The 15,188-nt window shown below is 38.9% G+C and overlaps 1 protein-coding gene across 1 annotated transcript; it reads right to left on the bottom strand.

Annotated features, from left to right (window-relative positions):
- Window positions 1–7,528: 7,528 nt before the first annotated feature.
- Window positions 7,529–14,485, bottom strand: ccnd1 (cyclin D1). Its single transcript, XM_084108478.1, has 5 exons — window positions 13,163–14,485; window positions 11,598–11,813; window positions 11,085–11,244; window positions 9,646–9,794; window positions 7,529–9,139 (listed from the first exon to the last, which is right to left on the bottom strand). The coding sequence occupies exons 1-5, from the start codon at window positions 13,358–13,360 to the stop codon at window positions 8,984–8,986; spliced, it is 879 nt and encodes a 292-aa protein (XP_083964604.1). The 5' UTR covers window positions 13,361–14,485; the 3' UTR covers window positions 7,529–8,983.
- Between the last annotated feature and the right edge of the window lie 703 nt (window positions 14,486–15,188).

The following is a 15,188-nucleotide window of genomic DNA, read 5'->3' as shown; positions in this document are numbered from 1 at the left end:
TGTATACTGTCTATGGGAGCTCTCGGCATCTCGAAAACACCGCGCTGATATTGATTCTCGTTTTAGTTCTCCTTTTTTATCCAAAGTCTGCTTGCCATGGTCCATAATGTTTGAACGAAACAACAACAGCGTGCAAATAGACATTGCGAACTACAAAGTTGTCCGCGTCAGTCTCTTTGGTTACTATCAGACGGCTCTGGTTCATAGCTCTGGTTGCTATGGCAGCACGAGCGGAAACCAGGGACAACGCGGATATGACGCCATTGGTGGCGACAAAACGGAAATAAAGAAACGGGACGTTTCTCGAATTAAATTACAAATTTCTCCTGGTTTGAAAGTTGTTGGAAACAGTCGGGATAATGGGATAAAGTACACAACTAAAACAAATATATAACATAGATATAGTGATTTTTGCTATTTTTAAAGCAAAAAAGTTACATATTGTGCCTTTAATACGCACCTGCTTGTACATTAAAAATAACGGTGGATATCATCCACAAATGATAATTCTGTCATCATTTACTCATCCTCTGTCATTCCAAACCTTATTATGAACGAGTGTGTTTTGGGATTGAAATGACATTGATGCCACTGGCTTTCTTTGTATGTAGGTAATATTGTTTTCTTCTGCTGAAGAAAGAGTCACACAGGTTTGGAAAGACGCGAGGGTGAATAAACGATGACAGGCAGGGAACTCTCTTTATTCTGCTCAAATATTATGATCTTTATGAGTGGCTGTAGAGTCAGGTGTCTCTATCATTTGTCATGTTTCTCAGATTATTGTGTGTGTGAGCGAGGGAGAGACTAATTCCAAATGCAGAACAGAAGAACATGAACTTGGGGGGTGTAAGACAGAGGGCTGAGTCTGTGAAAGAGAGTTAGAGGAGCAATGTTTCTTTGGTTTCCTTTCAGTTGTGGAACAGAGTGGATGGGGCCAGCGAAAGGGAGGGAGGCCGAGAAAATGAAGCAGGACGCTGGAAGGTTTCAGAAAATGTTCAGGAATTTCAGGAGCAGGTGGCGAGTGGTGACATGAAAGGAGGACGTGACAAATGCAACCGACGGGCACTTGAAAAAAAAAGGCCCCAAGTTGAATGGTGGCATAGTATCTCCCTTTTTTGCCTTGGTGCCTCATACCCCCCACTCTTTCCCTCACACACACACACACAAGCTCCAATCTCAGCATTGAGCTGCTCGCTTCCTCACATGGTTCATGATGTGGATGATAAATGCGCAATTCCTATTCACAGCACAGACAAGAAAGGTTCAGCCACTTCACTCAGATGAGGGGGTGGGTGGGGGGCATGTGGCCACGAGGGAGGCTGGTCGAGTTTTGGCTAGTCGTCACATACTGTACACGCTAATATAACATTTCACTTCTGATGTAATGATCTCAATGAGCGCTGACAACATGAATCTTCATGGTCGTTTAACGCTGATCAGAGTCGCTGTAGACTTGAACATGATCATTTGTGTCTTGAAAATGAATGGAGTTTTAAAAAATATCTTTGACTCTAACGAGAGATTTGTAAAAATTAGTAGAACTTCATTCTATCCGTTTCACCTGGAAGTATCTATCGGTAAATAATCACCAGAATAAAGCAAATAGCAAAACAAGGCCCATACCTCGAGACCATATAGTGCCTACATTGGCCCCACCAACACAATCTCATAGCAGTTCGTAACTATTTTACGTTTTGCTTAATTGGTGGCTAATCTCAAATCTAATTCAAACCTGCAACCACTACAACATTTGAAAATCATGGCGCATCACACACTACAAGATATTCTTAAGATTATCATGCCAGATTTAGCACCTCACGTGATCTCACTAAATCATTCAATTTAAAATGCGGCCCGCAAGATTTGATCTGTAATTGCCTCACTGTGACAGAAATAAGCGGTGTGCTTCGGATAAAAAAGTAGCAAGTAGACTTTTGATGCATTAAGGTGAAGCAGAATTCATAGTGTCCCCAAAAAGTATGAATGTCACTGCATTCCATAAAATATTAAACCAGATCCGGCATCAGGAAACAAATTAATCTATAGATCTTGTCAGTTATGATGTTGTCTTAGGCGAGTTTTGCAGCTTATCCATGAAGATCACAAAACTCCTGTAAATAAAGGTTTTTGCAGTGATGCCAGAAGAACCAGTTTGGTTCCCCAAAGAACCTTTCAGTCAACAGATTTTTTTTTTTTTTTTCTTAGTAGAAAGATTTGTAAGTAGCTTTTAATAACCTAAAGAAACCTTTTCCACTATAAAGAAACTTGTGGAATGCAAAGGTTCCATGGATTTGAAAGGTTCTTTATGGAACCATCAATATCAATAAAGAAGAGGAGGAGATATTTAATATAGATAGATAGATAGATAGATAGATAGATAGATAGATAGATAGATAGATAGATAGATAGATAGATAGATAGATAGATAGATAGATAGATAGATAGATAGATAGATAGTTTAGTGTCGGCCCAGATCCGGCACACATCTGGTACATATACTCTTGGGTGTCAGTTGTTTAAACTTTCATAGTCATGTGATGAACTACATCTTCGGTTACTCTTCTCGGACATATGAGTGAACTTGAGGAGAGGGAATTCAGAATAGCCTAAGCTTTTACCTCACTAAAAGATTGTAAGAGTAGCCAGTACTTAGTTCTGAATTCAGCCAACCTAGCAGGTTTTAGTAATCCTAAAAACCCAGATTAACTGGTTCAGGTGTTTAATTATAGGGTTGCAGTGAAACTATGCAGATCCAGATCCACTAAAATCACCTTGACACTAGTTGGTTATGGTACTGACAAGATCTATAGATTAATTTGTTTCCTGATGCCGGATCTGGTTTAATATTTTATGGAATGCAGTGACATTCATTCTTTTTGGGGACACTATAAATTCTGCTTCACCTTAATGCATCAAAAGTCTACTTGCAGCTTTGATCCGAAGCACACCGCTCATGTCTGTCACAGTGAGGCATTTACAGATCAAATCTTGCGGGCCGCATTTTAAATTGAATGATTTAGTGAGATCACGTGAGGTGCTAAATCTGGCATGATAATTTTAAGAGTATCTTGTAGTGTGTGATGCGCCATGATTTTCAAATGTTGTAGTGGTTGCAGGTTTGAATTAGATTTGAGATTAGCCACCAATTAAGCAAAACGTAAAATAGTTACGAATTGCTGTGAGATTGTGTTGGTGGGACCAATGTAGGCACTATATGGTCTTGAGGTATGGGCCGTACATGGGTTTGTCCATGGGTTTCATGCCGTACCTATATCTGAATTAGCTCCAGTATGGACATGCACCCATGGACAAACCCACGTAGATATACCTCAAGACCATATCGTACCTACCCAGCTTCTCAGATCTTTGGCTAATGTTTTGGCAAGGCTCTCTCAAAGTTATGAACAAACGTTCTTCCAATAAGCGTTAATATTATTCGTTCAAAGTTATCTGGTCTTTTAAAATGTTATGAAAACGTTATCGCAAACACCTACTTGTACTTTGTTCATGGAACAGTTTTTCTGAAATGTTTTAATTGGACGTTCCTCTAACATTTGTTCAGAGAACACTCAAAAGTTACATTTCCATAATGTTAACAAAATGGAATGTTTCATTAACGGTCGTACATAACCAACAAAATACTTTTTAAAAACATTAAAAAAATTGGATGTTTTGAACATTCGGAAATAACACTTTTATAACTTTTCATAACAGAACGTTCTTAAGGCGGGGACACTCCAAGCCGACGGTCCGCCATCGGGCAATATTGGGCTGTTTTTGAGCATTGGTTGGCTTTGTTTTTTCAGCGTGTTCCGCAAAGTTGGATTCAGCATCGGATTGGCTGTTCAGTTTAGCAAACGAGTCAGTGCACGAGAATAAACATGAAAGTGATGAAAGCGAGCAAAGAAGACAAGATGGTACAGACAGAAGGCTGTTATAATTTTACCTCATCTTGCCTGAGCTTTGATGATTGATATTCAAAATGGCATGCAAGCGCTGCTTTGTTTACGGTTTGTATATGTGCAGTCCTAGTTTCAGTTTCAGACGAAAATAGACTATTGATGATACCTGCTGATATAGTTGTTTCCTTACAACCATGCCTTTAGTCCCTTTGGTGTGTTCAAGCGCAGCTTTTTGGCCGAGACGCAGCTGACGAGAGGAGACAACACTGTCAGCCTTCGTCACCACTAGTTCTTTGTTCATTTTTTTGTTAGCTGAGTACATTGGCCCCACCATGAAAAAGTTGGCTGGGAGACTACATGCACTTTTCACACGTGAACAGAGTTTAGTTTTTGCATGCAGCCACAATGTCAGATCTTGGAAAGGCAAACCTTCGAAAGGTAGCACTTTAGCCTTTTGGAACAGTGTGTATGAGGGGAGCAATGTGGCTCCTTCATCTGAAACCGCAGACACTGAGATGCCAAAAGCCAAAGACACAGTATTATCTCAGACCTCAGTCAGTAGCGTAGGTGCGTGAAATAGTCCGAGTTCTTTCTTTCTTGCAGTCTCCTCACTGATGTCTGCAGTGTGTTTCAAAACACAACATCAAAGACTGTCTGTCGGGGATGCCAGATAATACTTTGACAATAAAAGAAGGGTATCACCTGCTTGACACATGAGAGAACAGCGTTTATTTACTCAACAGACCAATCCTTTCTCGCCTCAGCAAGGTTCAACATTCACTTCCTCTAAAATGTTGTTAATTTCTGAATCTGCTTGAGCTGTGCACATCAAACATATCTTCAATTTCCTGGTTAATTAATATTTAGTAAATCAAGAGCATCCTGTTTCCAGCTGCTTATCTTTGAAGGCGTTTGACTCAAAGACGGCCTGACAATCTTTTTCTTACTATGCAATTGCTGATATATTTAATATCTTAAGCATTCCGTTTTCCATGTGCCATAAGGGTGAATTGAGAGAAATTGGGCCATTTTCCCAGCAAACAAAAATATGTTCTAAGAACGTTTTGCTAATGTCGCCATTACGTTATTTCTGAATGTTCGCAGAATGGATAAAACATCCAGTTTTTTTCTTGGTTATGTTAATATTAAGGGGACATTCCATTTTGCAAACATTATGGGAATGTTACATTTAAATGTTCTCTAAACATTCCGAAACGTTCCATGAACGATGTATGAATAATGTTTTCGTGCAAACATTTTGAGAACATTTTTAAAGACCGGGCAACTTTGAATGAACGTTTTCTTTACGTTACTGGAATAACATTTGTTCATAACCTTGGGAGAACCTTGCCAAAACGTTAATGATGGGTTAATATTTAGCATTTCTTAAGAGGGTGCTTGTTGAAAGACATTTTGGTTACACTTTATTTTAAGGTGTCATTGTTACAATGTAATTATACTGTACATTTACGTACGGTAACTCTTTATTTGACAGTGTCCTTGTTACATATGTTACATGTACTAAATTATGCATAATTACATGCAACTAACCCTCAACCAAACCCTAATCCTACCCTAACCCATTATAGGGAAATATAGTAAGTACATGTAGTTGCTTAATATTACTCAGTACTTAAATATATAATTACACTGTAACTGTAACCTTCAAATAAAGTGTAACCTTAAGTACTGAGTAATACTAATTAACAACATGTACTTACTATAGGGTTAGGATTTGGTTGAGGGTTAGTTGCATGTAATTATGCATAATTTACTGTTAAGTACATGTAACAAAGACACTGTAAAATAAAGTTACCGACATTTTTCATGCTTATTAGACCAAAATATATCAGAATACATTTTTTCCACATTTTTTATTTAATTAATGACTATCAAATTCATTAGCCTGATAAAACAATAAAATGTCATGACTTAAAGGGATAGACAATGAAAGTCTTTCATTGTATAGACACAAAGGTTGGAAATGTGCGGGATTTTCTATCCCTTTAACGTTTAGCATCAAAAGCTGTGCGAGCACAATACAAATACAAATCACGCGAGACGAGTGGTTTTTGAAGCTCAAGTTTTATTCTAGTTAACCTCATGTCTAAGATGGGTCAGCAAGATTGTGCATTTCAGACCAGTGACCGGTTTGTGAACAATAATAAAAATAAAAAAATCAAACATTGTATTTCAGGATCACCACATTTTGATCCTTGGGAATGAATACCATATTGAACTAAAAGACTACAGGTTTGAGACACAATGCCAAGCTTTTATCATGTGGGGAAGGGAGGATGCAGTCAATCACTTCTCAATTCCCCCTAAACACATTCAAGAGAAAAGCTTGGGACCTCCACGGCCTCCTTTCCTCAATTGCATGACAGTCTCTTGGTGTGTGTTTGTGAAACGCACCGATATACATGCTAGTTTTCATCATTCAGTTGAATTTCCACCTTGAGGTAAAAAAAAAGAGAAGATTCCTGATACTACAGAGGATAATATATCTGTGTCCCCTGGGTCCTGGATCACCTCTCCCATCATCATTCCTAGCTTATCGCCACCGCATCTCTTTCAGCAAATCACTTCTAGACTCAATACAAACATATAGCAGCACCATGTCAAAGGCTGAAGGGAATGAAACTAACCAACAAACAACCGAGTGAAGAATCCCATGAGTACTGAATGTGTGGCTCTTTACAAGGATACCAATTTGATGGGTTTATGCAAAAAAAAAAAAAAAAAAAAAAAAGATGAAGGGAAACATCACTGCTGATTGTAGCTGCGTCACATTTATTAAGACAACGTCTTGATGGGGGACATACCAAGTCTCCTGAATTCAGAACAAGACAGGCAGCCACTTATACATGAACATCTGCACTGTTAAATTACTACAAGACAAAACTATGGCTTTGTAAGTACACATGGCAGTCACACACGGTGTCATTTTTCAAATAAAAGCTTCATAAACTCATCAAGATGGGCTAGAAGAGACTTAAGTCTCCTTTACTGAAACAGCTAAAAAACTCCAAAGAGTTTATGGCACCAATTCCATTCAATGTGCTTTCTAATCGCTCGCATCAGGACCCAGTAGGATGATGATTAACATGTTCATTTACATTTTACAACAGGACTAACAGGCAAAACAATAAAATAAAATAACAATAGCACTAAAGAAAAAAATCCCAGACTAAATCAATGCTAAATCACGACTGTAGTTTGAGGTATTGTGGGTATAACAGAAACATATGACTATTTTTTTCATCTGCTTTTTGTTGTTTTTTTGTCTTTTTTTTTTGTTTGTTTCTTTGTTTTGGGAATAGCATAGCGTAGAAATCACATTAACAAAAATTGATCACATAAAAAAAAAAAAAAAAAAAACTACCAAAATGTTGTCAATAATATAATTTTCTATGAGAAAATTAAAACCTATTACATGGCATTGTGTTGACATTTTATATAAACAAAACCAAAAATAGCAGCAAAACAAGACAAGAGAAAGAAGCATGTCTTTTTCTTTTTGTTTTTTTTGTTTTTTTTTTGTTTTCCATTTGAAAGTTTCATACTTGCTGGAAATCCCTCCATAGCAGCTAAATATGAGGAGTGTCTTCTCCCAGGTTCTCCTCTTCTTTTTTTTTTATTCCTTTCTTAAAGTTCTGCTTTTACTCTTTGATGTCCAGCCATCACCCTTTTTTGCCTCCCTCTGCCATCTCTAACATCTCTCCTCCTCATCTTCCTCCCCTTCCAGAGATCCACAAGACAACTGACATCTCTGGGTTTGTGCAAAATCTACTTGAAGCCACAATTACTAGACCAGAGTACATCAACTATGGTGTCACGAGTTAGCAACTAGCGGGTCATTATACATACTTCGAACTTAGGTACACTTGGGCATCCGTGCATACTGGCCTTAAGAGGGGAACTGAGAGAAATAAATAGGTCTTAATCTTTGATTTGACAACGTAGTGTTTCGAAATGCGTTCTGTGGGATCGCACCTTAAACGTTCCCTCGCTGGCATCAGCATTGAAGCAAATATCTTCTCCATGTCCCCCTCTTCTCCTTTCTCTAACAGACCACTAACACTTTAGATAAAGAGACCTGCTCCGTCAACCCTTGCTCCATTCCATTGTTTTAACAACTGTGGATTTCTTTCTTTTATCTTTCTAAAAGTCAGCCTTAAACGACGGACTGAAAGTGCTTTTTTTTCTTTTTTAAATGGAATGGTTTTAGATAATACATGAATCTAAACAAAAAAGCAGACTGTGGACCGCAATGCAAGCTTTAGGCACGACATAAGCTTATTGTGTCATGGCAGTGATGACGTTACACATTAATATGGCAGTGAAGTCAAGGCAGTGATTTGAAAAGAAATGGTCCCATCTGGGCTCAAAAGTCCCTGGCAATCCACAGCCTTCTAGATCATAACAAAAAAATACATGCGTTACAAAATATATACTACGGTTACATAAACCATTTTGGAAGAGAAGAGAATCTTGTTAGGGAATCTGTCTAGGAATTATAATAAAGTGACTAAACGCATAGCAAGCGGGGATATATTTACACGGCTAGACTGCAGAAAAAGCAGGGAGCACTCAAGTGTAACAAGGTACTATCTATGAGAGAAAGAACTCGAACGTACAGATAATGTCTCTTCTCTTTCAAAAATAGTTTTTGACACGCTTGAATTTAAAATACCCAAGGTTGTCTTTTTAACGACAAGCCAAGGCAAGTTACAACTACTGTAGTCGTTTATACAATTTTAAAATCCTAGATACCATTTTTCACTCATTTTATTTTTGACTTAGGACATAGAGGGGGGGGGCAAAGGAGAGATTTCCCTGTCCTCCACCGGTGGTCCGGGCCAGCGATAGCCCAATCGTCAAAACCACAGGGGGTGCCGGTCAGCGGTCAACAGTTAGGGCGCGCTGAGGGGCAAGTTGTCGAGGTATTGGTCGGATGGTGGGGTGCAGGTAGGAGCCCGTTTTCCCTCTTGTCCCATGAAGCCTTTGGCCAAAGCCCATACCCAACAGAAGCAAAGATGAAGAGACTCGTCGCAAAGACGAGATGAATAGCGATCCGTTCAGATGTTAATGTCTCTGACGTCTGTGGGAGTGCAAGAGAGGTCCACGTCCTCCTCCACTCTTTTGGTCTCTGTGGAGATGTTGTGCTGCTGAGCTTGTCTGAGACTAGATTCCAGCAGGGACTCGATCTGTTCCTGACACGATCGCAGGCAGTCCTTTGGGGGGGGAAACAGGGAAGTTAGCAACAAAGCGACATATCGGGTCTTCTGAAATGGCAGCACTTTATTTTAACGGACATGCACTGTACTTAAGGTACTGGGTAACTACAGTAGTCAACATTTGAAGTGGATCAAAACCTTTCATCAAAGTTTGAACAACACATGTTCTTGTCTTAGAACATTGATGAACTTTTTTTGATCCTCTTCAAATGTTGACAACTTGAGGTTAGGTTTAGGTGTTTTTACTCTAAATTTACTCCAACAATGTGAGGTCACATGAGATTGATGGTGAGGAACCCTTTTATAATCTAAAGAACCTTGGCAAGGTTCCTTGGAAATTAAAGGTTCTTCATGGAACAAAGAACCTTTCAAGAACCTTTCTTTTTAAGAGTGTAGGTTCAGGGTTAGTACCTAGTTATTACATTGCAATTATAATAATGGGAAACAGGACTGTAAAATGAAGTGCAACGTCTGAAGTAATACACGGAAGGTGGCACACTTACAGGATCGCTTCTGATGACTTGCGAGAGGAAGTTGGTGAGGTTCTGGGACGAGAGGCAACTATCGGGGCTTTTCAGGTACAAGCCCTGCACCGCTGCGGCAACGCTGCCGGCCGCGATCATGGAGGGAGGGCTCGCGATGAAGTTGACATCTGAAAACAACAAACAGACCTGGTTAGCAAATGCTCAAAATAGCCACCAATAAGTAACTGGATGAGGAATAAAATGAGGAATAGAGAGGCCGGGGAGGGGATTGAGCTCATAATGAAGCATAGCATGACTAAACTATAATGAGAGCTGGGTTGGTAGGGGAGAGTCCGTGACATTTGGGGCCCGACACCATTCCTCGGCAGGACTCAAAGCCTTCGGGGGGAGGCAGAGGACTTTGCTGTAGGTCCCCTCTCGTTCCCAAAAGGCCCCATAAATCATGCCTCTGTGTGCACGTTAATGCTAAAAGTGCATTGAAATCTTGGGGTTTTCAAGATATTTCTGACTCCTACTTTTGAAGACACACGCCCAACACCACAACTTCCTCAATGTGCCTCATTTCTTGAACGGACAATAAGCAGAGCTTCTAAATCCAAAGCCTTACATTCGCACATTGCGCTTCGCCCCACACATGGCGAGTAGAGAATTACAGCTGACTTTCTCATAGGAAGTCGTCTAGCATTGCTAGCTCAGAGACGAGAGGGCAATTGTCAAGACAAATTGAGCATAAAAGCAGGGGAGCCTTCACCCCGGCCCATTCATTTCATTCACCAGCGCCCACCCCCTTCCCAGTATCCGTCCAACCACACTCTCCCTGGCTGAGATCCCAGGCTACTTCCCAAAGAAATGCAGGTCATAAACATAAAAGGGGAGCGAGCTGCGGTGATACCCACCATGTATACTGTAGGGACAAAAAGTATACCGGAGTAAATCCTTCCTGGCAGGTGATAAACTGACTGCTGTAGGTTGCTTGACAATGAGGTGCAAGGGTAAGAAAGTGAAATGCTCTCACTCAAAGAGACCTGGACATCAAGATGTCTAGACATGGGAAAATATCAGGTTACAAAGCCCTTTTCACAAGAAAAATGTCAGAAAAGAGTTTCCCCTTTTTGGTTCACATGCACTAGCACTGGTGTCGTGAAGCAGGCAGGGCTTCACAGGAGCTGTAGTGCAGTCACAGCAATCACCACAAAAGGAAACAGACTTCCTCTCTCTCTTGCAGAGGCTCATATTGGTTTACAATAACTGCGAGTGAGGAATTAGGACAAGCGAGATGGTTCTTTCCATTGCAATAAAGAAGTTCGTCTGATAGCAAAGCAACGGGGGGAGGTTCTTCAATGCATGTTCACAGAAAAGTACTCGAAACATGTGCTTGATCAGCTATTAAAAGGCAAATTCACTGTCATATATTCACATATAACAAAGTGATAATGAACTCAAATGGTGAAACATACCTGTTGCACAGAGGGCCACAAATGTCTGGGCATGCTTGCGCAGAATCTGCTTGGAATTCTGATGTATAGGCAGTTTGGCAAGGAAGTGTTCGATGAAATCGTGCGGTGTCACTGAGGCTAGATCCCACTTCAGTTTATTTAGTGCCAGCAGTTCCATTTGCTGCAAGGGAGATATAAAAAGGCCCAAGTTTACATTAAGGCTCAGACGATTTTCCATATTCTCTTTGACCACTAGATGGAGATGTCGATTAATTGCACAGTCACTTGCAGGGCCTACAATCAATTAATGCACACATACTAAACAGTTTGTAGCATGTGCGCTTGATATTTATGCAAATGCGCTTTACAGTTGCAGTCCAACCAAATTAGCTGGTTGAGGTTTTTAATGCAAGGCTTTCACGTGCATCTCTTTGAGCAAAACTGCATTACTTGCATGCTTTAAATTGACTTAAGTACAGTGATATGAGAAAACAATATCAAGCTGTATATAATTATGCAATGTTGAATAATTACCAATAATTCGCCGGGACGGACGGAGTTGTCCGTGTATATGCACAACTTCTCTGCTGTTAGTGGCACAGTCTCTTTCATTTTAGAGGCCAAAAACATACAAGTTGCTCCTAAAAGCTGCAATCTGGTCTTTTTGGTGGGCTCCACAGATAAAAATCTGTCCAGGTAGTTCATGGCCAATGGAAAAACTTCCTCTTCGCATTTCTGTTCTTCACAAACCTTTAAAGAAAAGAAAGTACATAATGTAAAACAAAGATCGGCTAAAATTGGCTGGGATTCTTTTTTTCGCTGAAAGAGAATCGAAAGAAAGAAATATCTTGGTAAACACGAATTAAATAAACGAAGTGAAAGGATTTTTTTTTTTTTTTTAGCTATGCTTTGATCTTATCGAGTTATCCCACGTGTTTAGCATCTGCTCAGTCGTGCACGTGCAATGGAAAGGGTTAAATAAGAAAAGAGACACGTGCGAATGCTAAAAAGAGTATTTAATCGGTTAGTTAATACGAATCTAAAGTGTTGCACAAAGTATAAATATTGCAATTTGCTGCTGATGCTAGTGGTCGTTGCTTTCCGAGGCAAAAAGGTGGCGTCAAAGCTAGGTTCAGGAAACAATTTTCTACTTCGCCATCTTTTCAAAAAATATTTAAAAATATAAGAAAATTGTTTCGCTCGAATTAAAACACATGTAAATGTTGTGCAACGTATGCTTTATTAAATGAGAGCAAAATCGTTCGAATTTAATGGCAAAAACGACGTGAAATGAATTGAATTCTAAAGCCTCAACATACAAAGAGGAGCATGCGACATTTCAGAGAAGCGGGTGTTTCAAAAATTAATATAAATTATTCCAAAGCATTAAATCGAATGTTAAACATTTGTAAATCCAAATTAAGCGATGGGTTATATAATCCGACCGTTTATAACACGATGTTGAAGTTAGAAATGTAAAAAATATAATATTTTTAGACCGTCGTGCGGGAGGTATGGGAAACTGAAACAAAACTTTTAAGACACAAAATCTACGTTTTCTTGCAAAAATTAGGTTTAAATTATACCTGCGATTTAAAGGACAACTAGTGAGCGTTTTTACGCAAGTGATGTCAATAATATTTCCATTTTAGAATTTAGAGATATAAAAAACTTAAGCAAACGACAACAAAGATGGCTACTGGCAGGAGAGAGAATGCATACGTGTACATTGGTATTAAATTGAAATAAAAACTAAATTTATTTATATTTCCTTTAGATTATAGGAAACGAAACAGACGAATTGCGGAAATACCGGTTTTAAAAAAAACGCGATATCAGAAAGCAAAGAAAACGTCTCATGCCTAAGATTAATATTAGTTTTGTAATAGGCCTAATCAAACATTTCGCAAAAAAAATCAGCAATATAGATTAGAACAGTGTGTGAAAGGTCTGGGATGGATAACTCAAGTTACATTAAAAACATATTTACATTTATTAAACAGTTCTCGGGGTCCAAAGAGCAGAATCATCATGAGGCAAACTTGTGCAACTAATACAAAAAAAAAAAAAAAAAAAAAAAACTATTAGCCAAAACAAACCTCTAGCATCCATGTGGCGACGATTTTCCTCATTTTAGGTACAATTTCTTTTTGAACACACTTGAAATAATTTGGCGATGGAAGATAGTTTTCCTCTGCTTTGAGCATTGTCTGTAAAACTCGGTCATTCAACAGGTTGCTATCTTGGTAAGCTCTTCTTATGGTATCCACTTCACAGCAAAACAATTGGTGTTCCATGTCTTCAGTGTTGAAGCGGTGACAAAGGGAAGTAAAACTGGATCTCGTTTCGGACACTGGTCCCGTGGATGCTTTGCTGCCTCTGCTGAACCCTCTAAAAGTCTCGCTAGACAAAACTCCCCTATGACGTTAAGGGAAGATCAAAGCAGCCGCGAGCCTGTGAGAGCGCGCGAGAGGCTTGTCTGCTCAGGGTGGAGGATCAGTCTTAAAGAACTATCTTCTCTGGTGTTTGGGCTCCTTCCTTTAGCACTATGGAAATAGGAGGTCCTATACCGGGTGACGAGAATCGGCGGGGGGTGCAGGGGGCAGGCTGGGTATCGGGGGTGAAAAGAAGGGGTAAAAGGGTCCGAGGATGTGTATTGCTTAAACATTTGTATACCAATAGGGGGCGGTATAATAGCCCAAATACCCTATAGGGGGCGGTATAATAGCCCAAATCAAGCTGCCTGTGCACTGAAACTCAGCTGCCCTTCTCTTAGAGTGTTGCGAACAGGACCCTAAGTTTCTCACATCTACAAGTCTAGCTACTGTAAAACAAAATATATGATATGATCAATAAGTTATGACAACATGTGTTTTTACGTTGCTTTAACTCATCAAGTTAAGCACTTTTCAACTGTTTTATGTTATACAAGATTCAACTCATTTTTAAAGTTTAATGTAATTTAAGTTGAAATAACTTAAACATCCAAGTTTTTTTTTATTTTATTTTTTTAAATCATATTCTGTGTGACACCTTTTTAGATAGGCTAGTTTTTATAAGTTTGGTGGCACAACAGACTATGCAAAAAAAATTATATGCATAAACTTGAATGTGTTTTCCGTTCATGAGACAAATGTGTGGTCTGTACATGGTGGAAAAAAAGAGAAAGTTAACACTTCTGGGTTCCCCTGAAAGAAGGAAGCACAAATTAGCCTAAGCCAATGAACAGAGCACCAGTTGCCAGGCAGAACTACAGCCCCAGCTTTCATCTGAATCTCCTCGTGCAAATGGAAAAAATATAGGCTATTATTCTTAAAAAAATCTCCTGAGAAGCCTTAACAACAATAAACTTAATAACGAAATGTAATTCCTAAAGTTTCAATTGAAAGTCATGTAGGTAAATTACATATTTCAGAAAATACAGTGAAAGAACGTCATTGTACCTTTTAGAATCCTAAATAAACATTGTTACTTCTTTTTAAAGAGTATAGTGGCTTGTCAATGGAGTTTAAACACACACAAAGCGTTAACAACACAAATTGTTTGATGGAGTTTGATCAAATAGGGGCGCTCTCACTTAAAGAGCTCACTGCCTCACTGCTGAATTGGAGCTTTACAAATTCCACACATTCCACTTTCAGTCCTACCGTAAAACATGTAGTTTGGTTGTGCCAAAAACTTGACGAGAGTGAAGTTGAAGAGAGAACCTTGAAATAACTTTTTCACATTGCACTGTTTGTTTTCTTTAATTGTTTTGTTAAATACAGAGATATCAACGACACCCTTAATGTATACCTATTTTATTGCCTAGTAAACCGTAGTCCATTTTTGATATCAATTGCTACTTAGAACATTATTAAGTTAATTGCCTATATTATATTTTTAAAATTAAGATTATTTTAAGCGTCCATATTAGAACATGCATTCGAGAGAAAAAAAAAATCTAGATAGTCTACATACCGTATTAAAGGCCTATGCAAAATATATTTTACATTTAGAGATAAAAGTAGCCCATCCTTTTACATAATAATAGACTATGCTATAGCCTATGTAAAATTGTGAGCTTATGTTGAACATTGAATACTCTTTAAAGAAAACAACGAATTTGTTATATGTATAGTACTA

Source organism: Abramis brama (assembly GCF_963993115.1).
Source record: "Abramis brama genome assembly, chromosome: 3".
Lineage (NCBI taxonomy): Eukaryota > Metazoa > Chordata > Actinopteri > Cypriniformes > Leuciscidae > Abramis > Abramis brama.
Note: the sequence above shows the minus strand (reverse complement) of the source record. Positions and strands in the feature narration are given on the sequence as shown.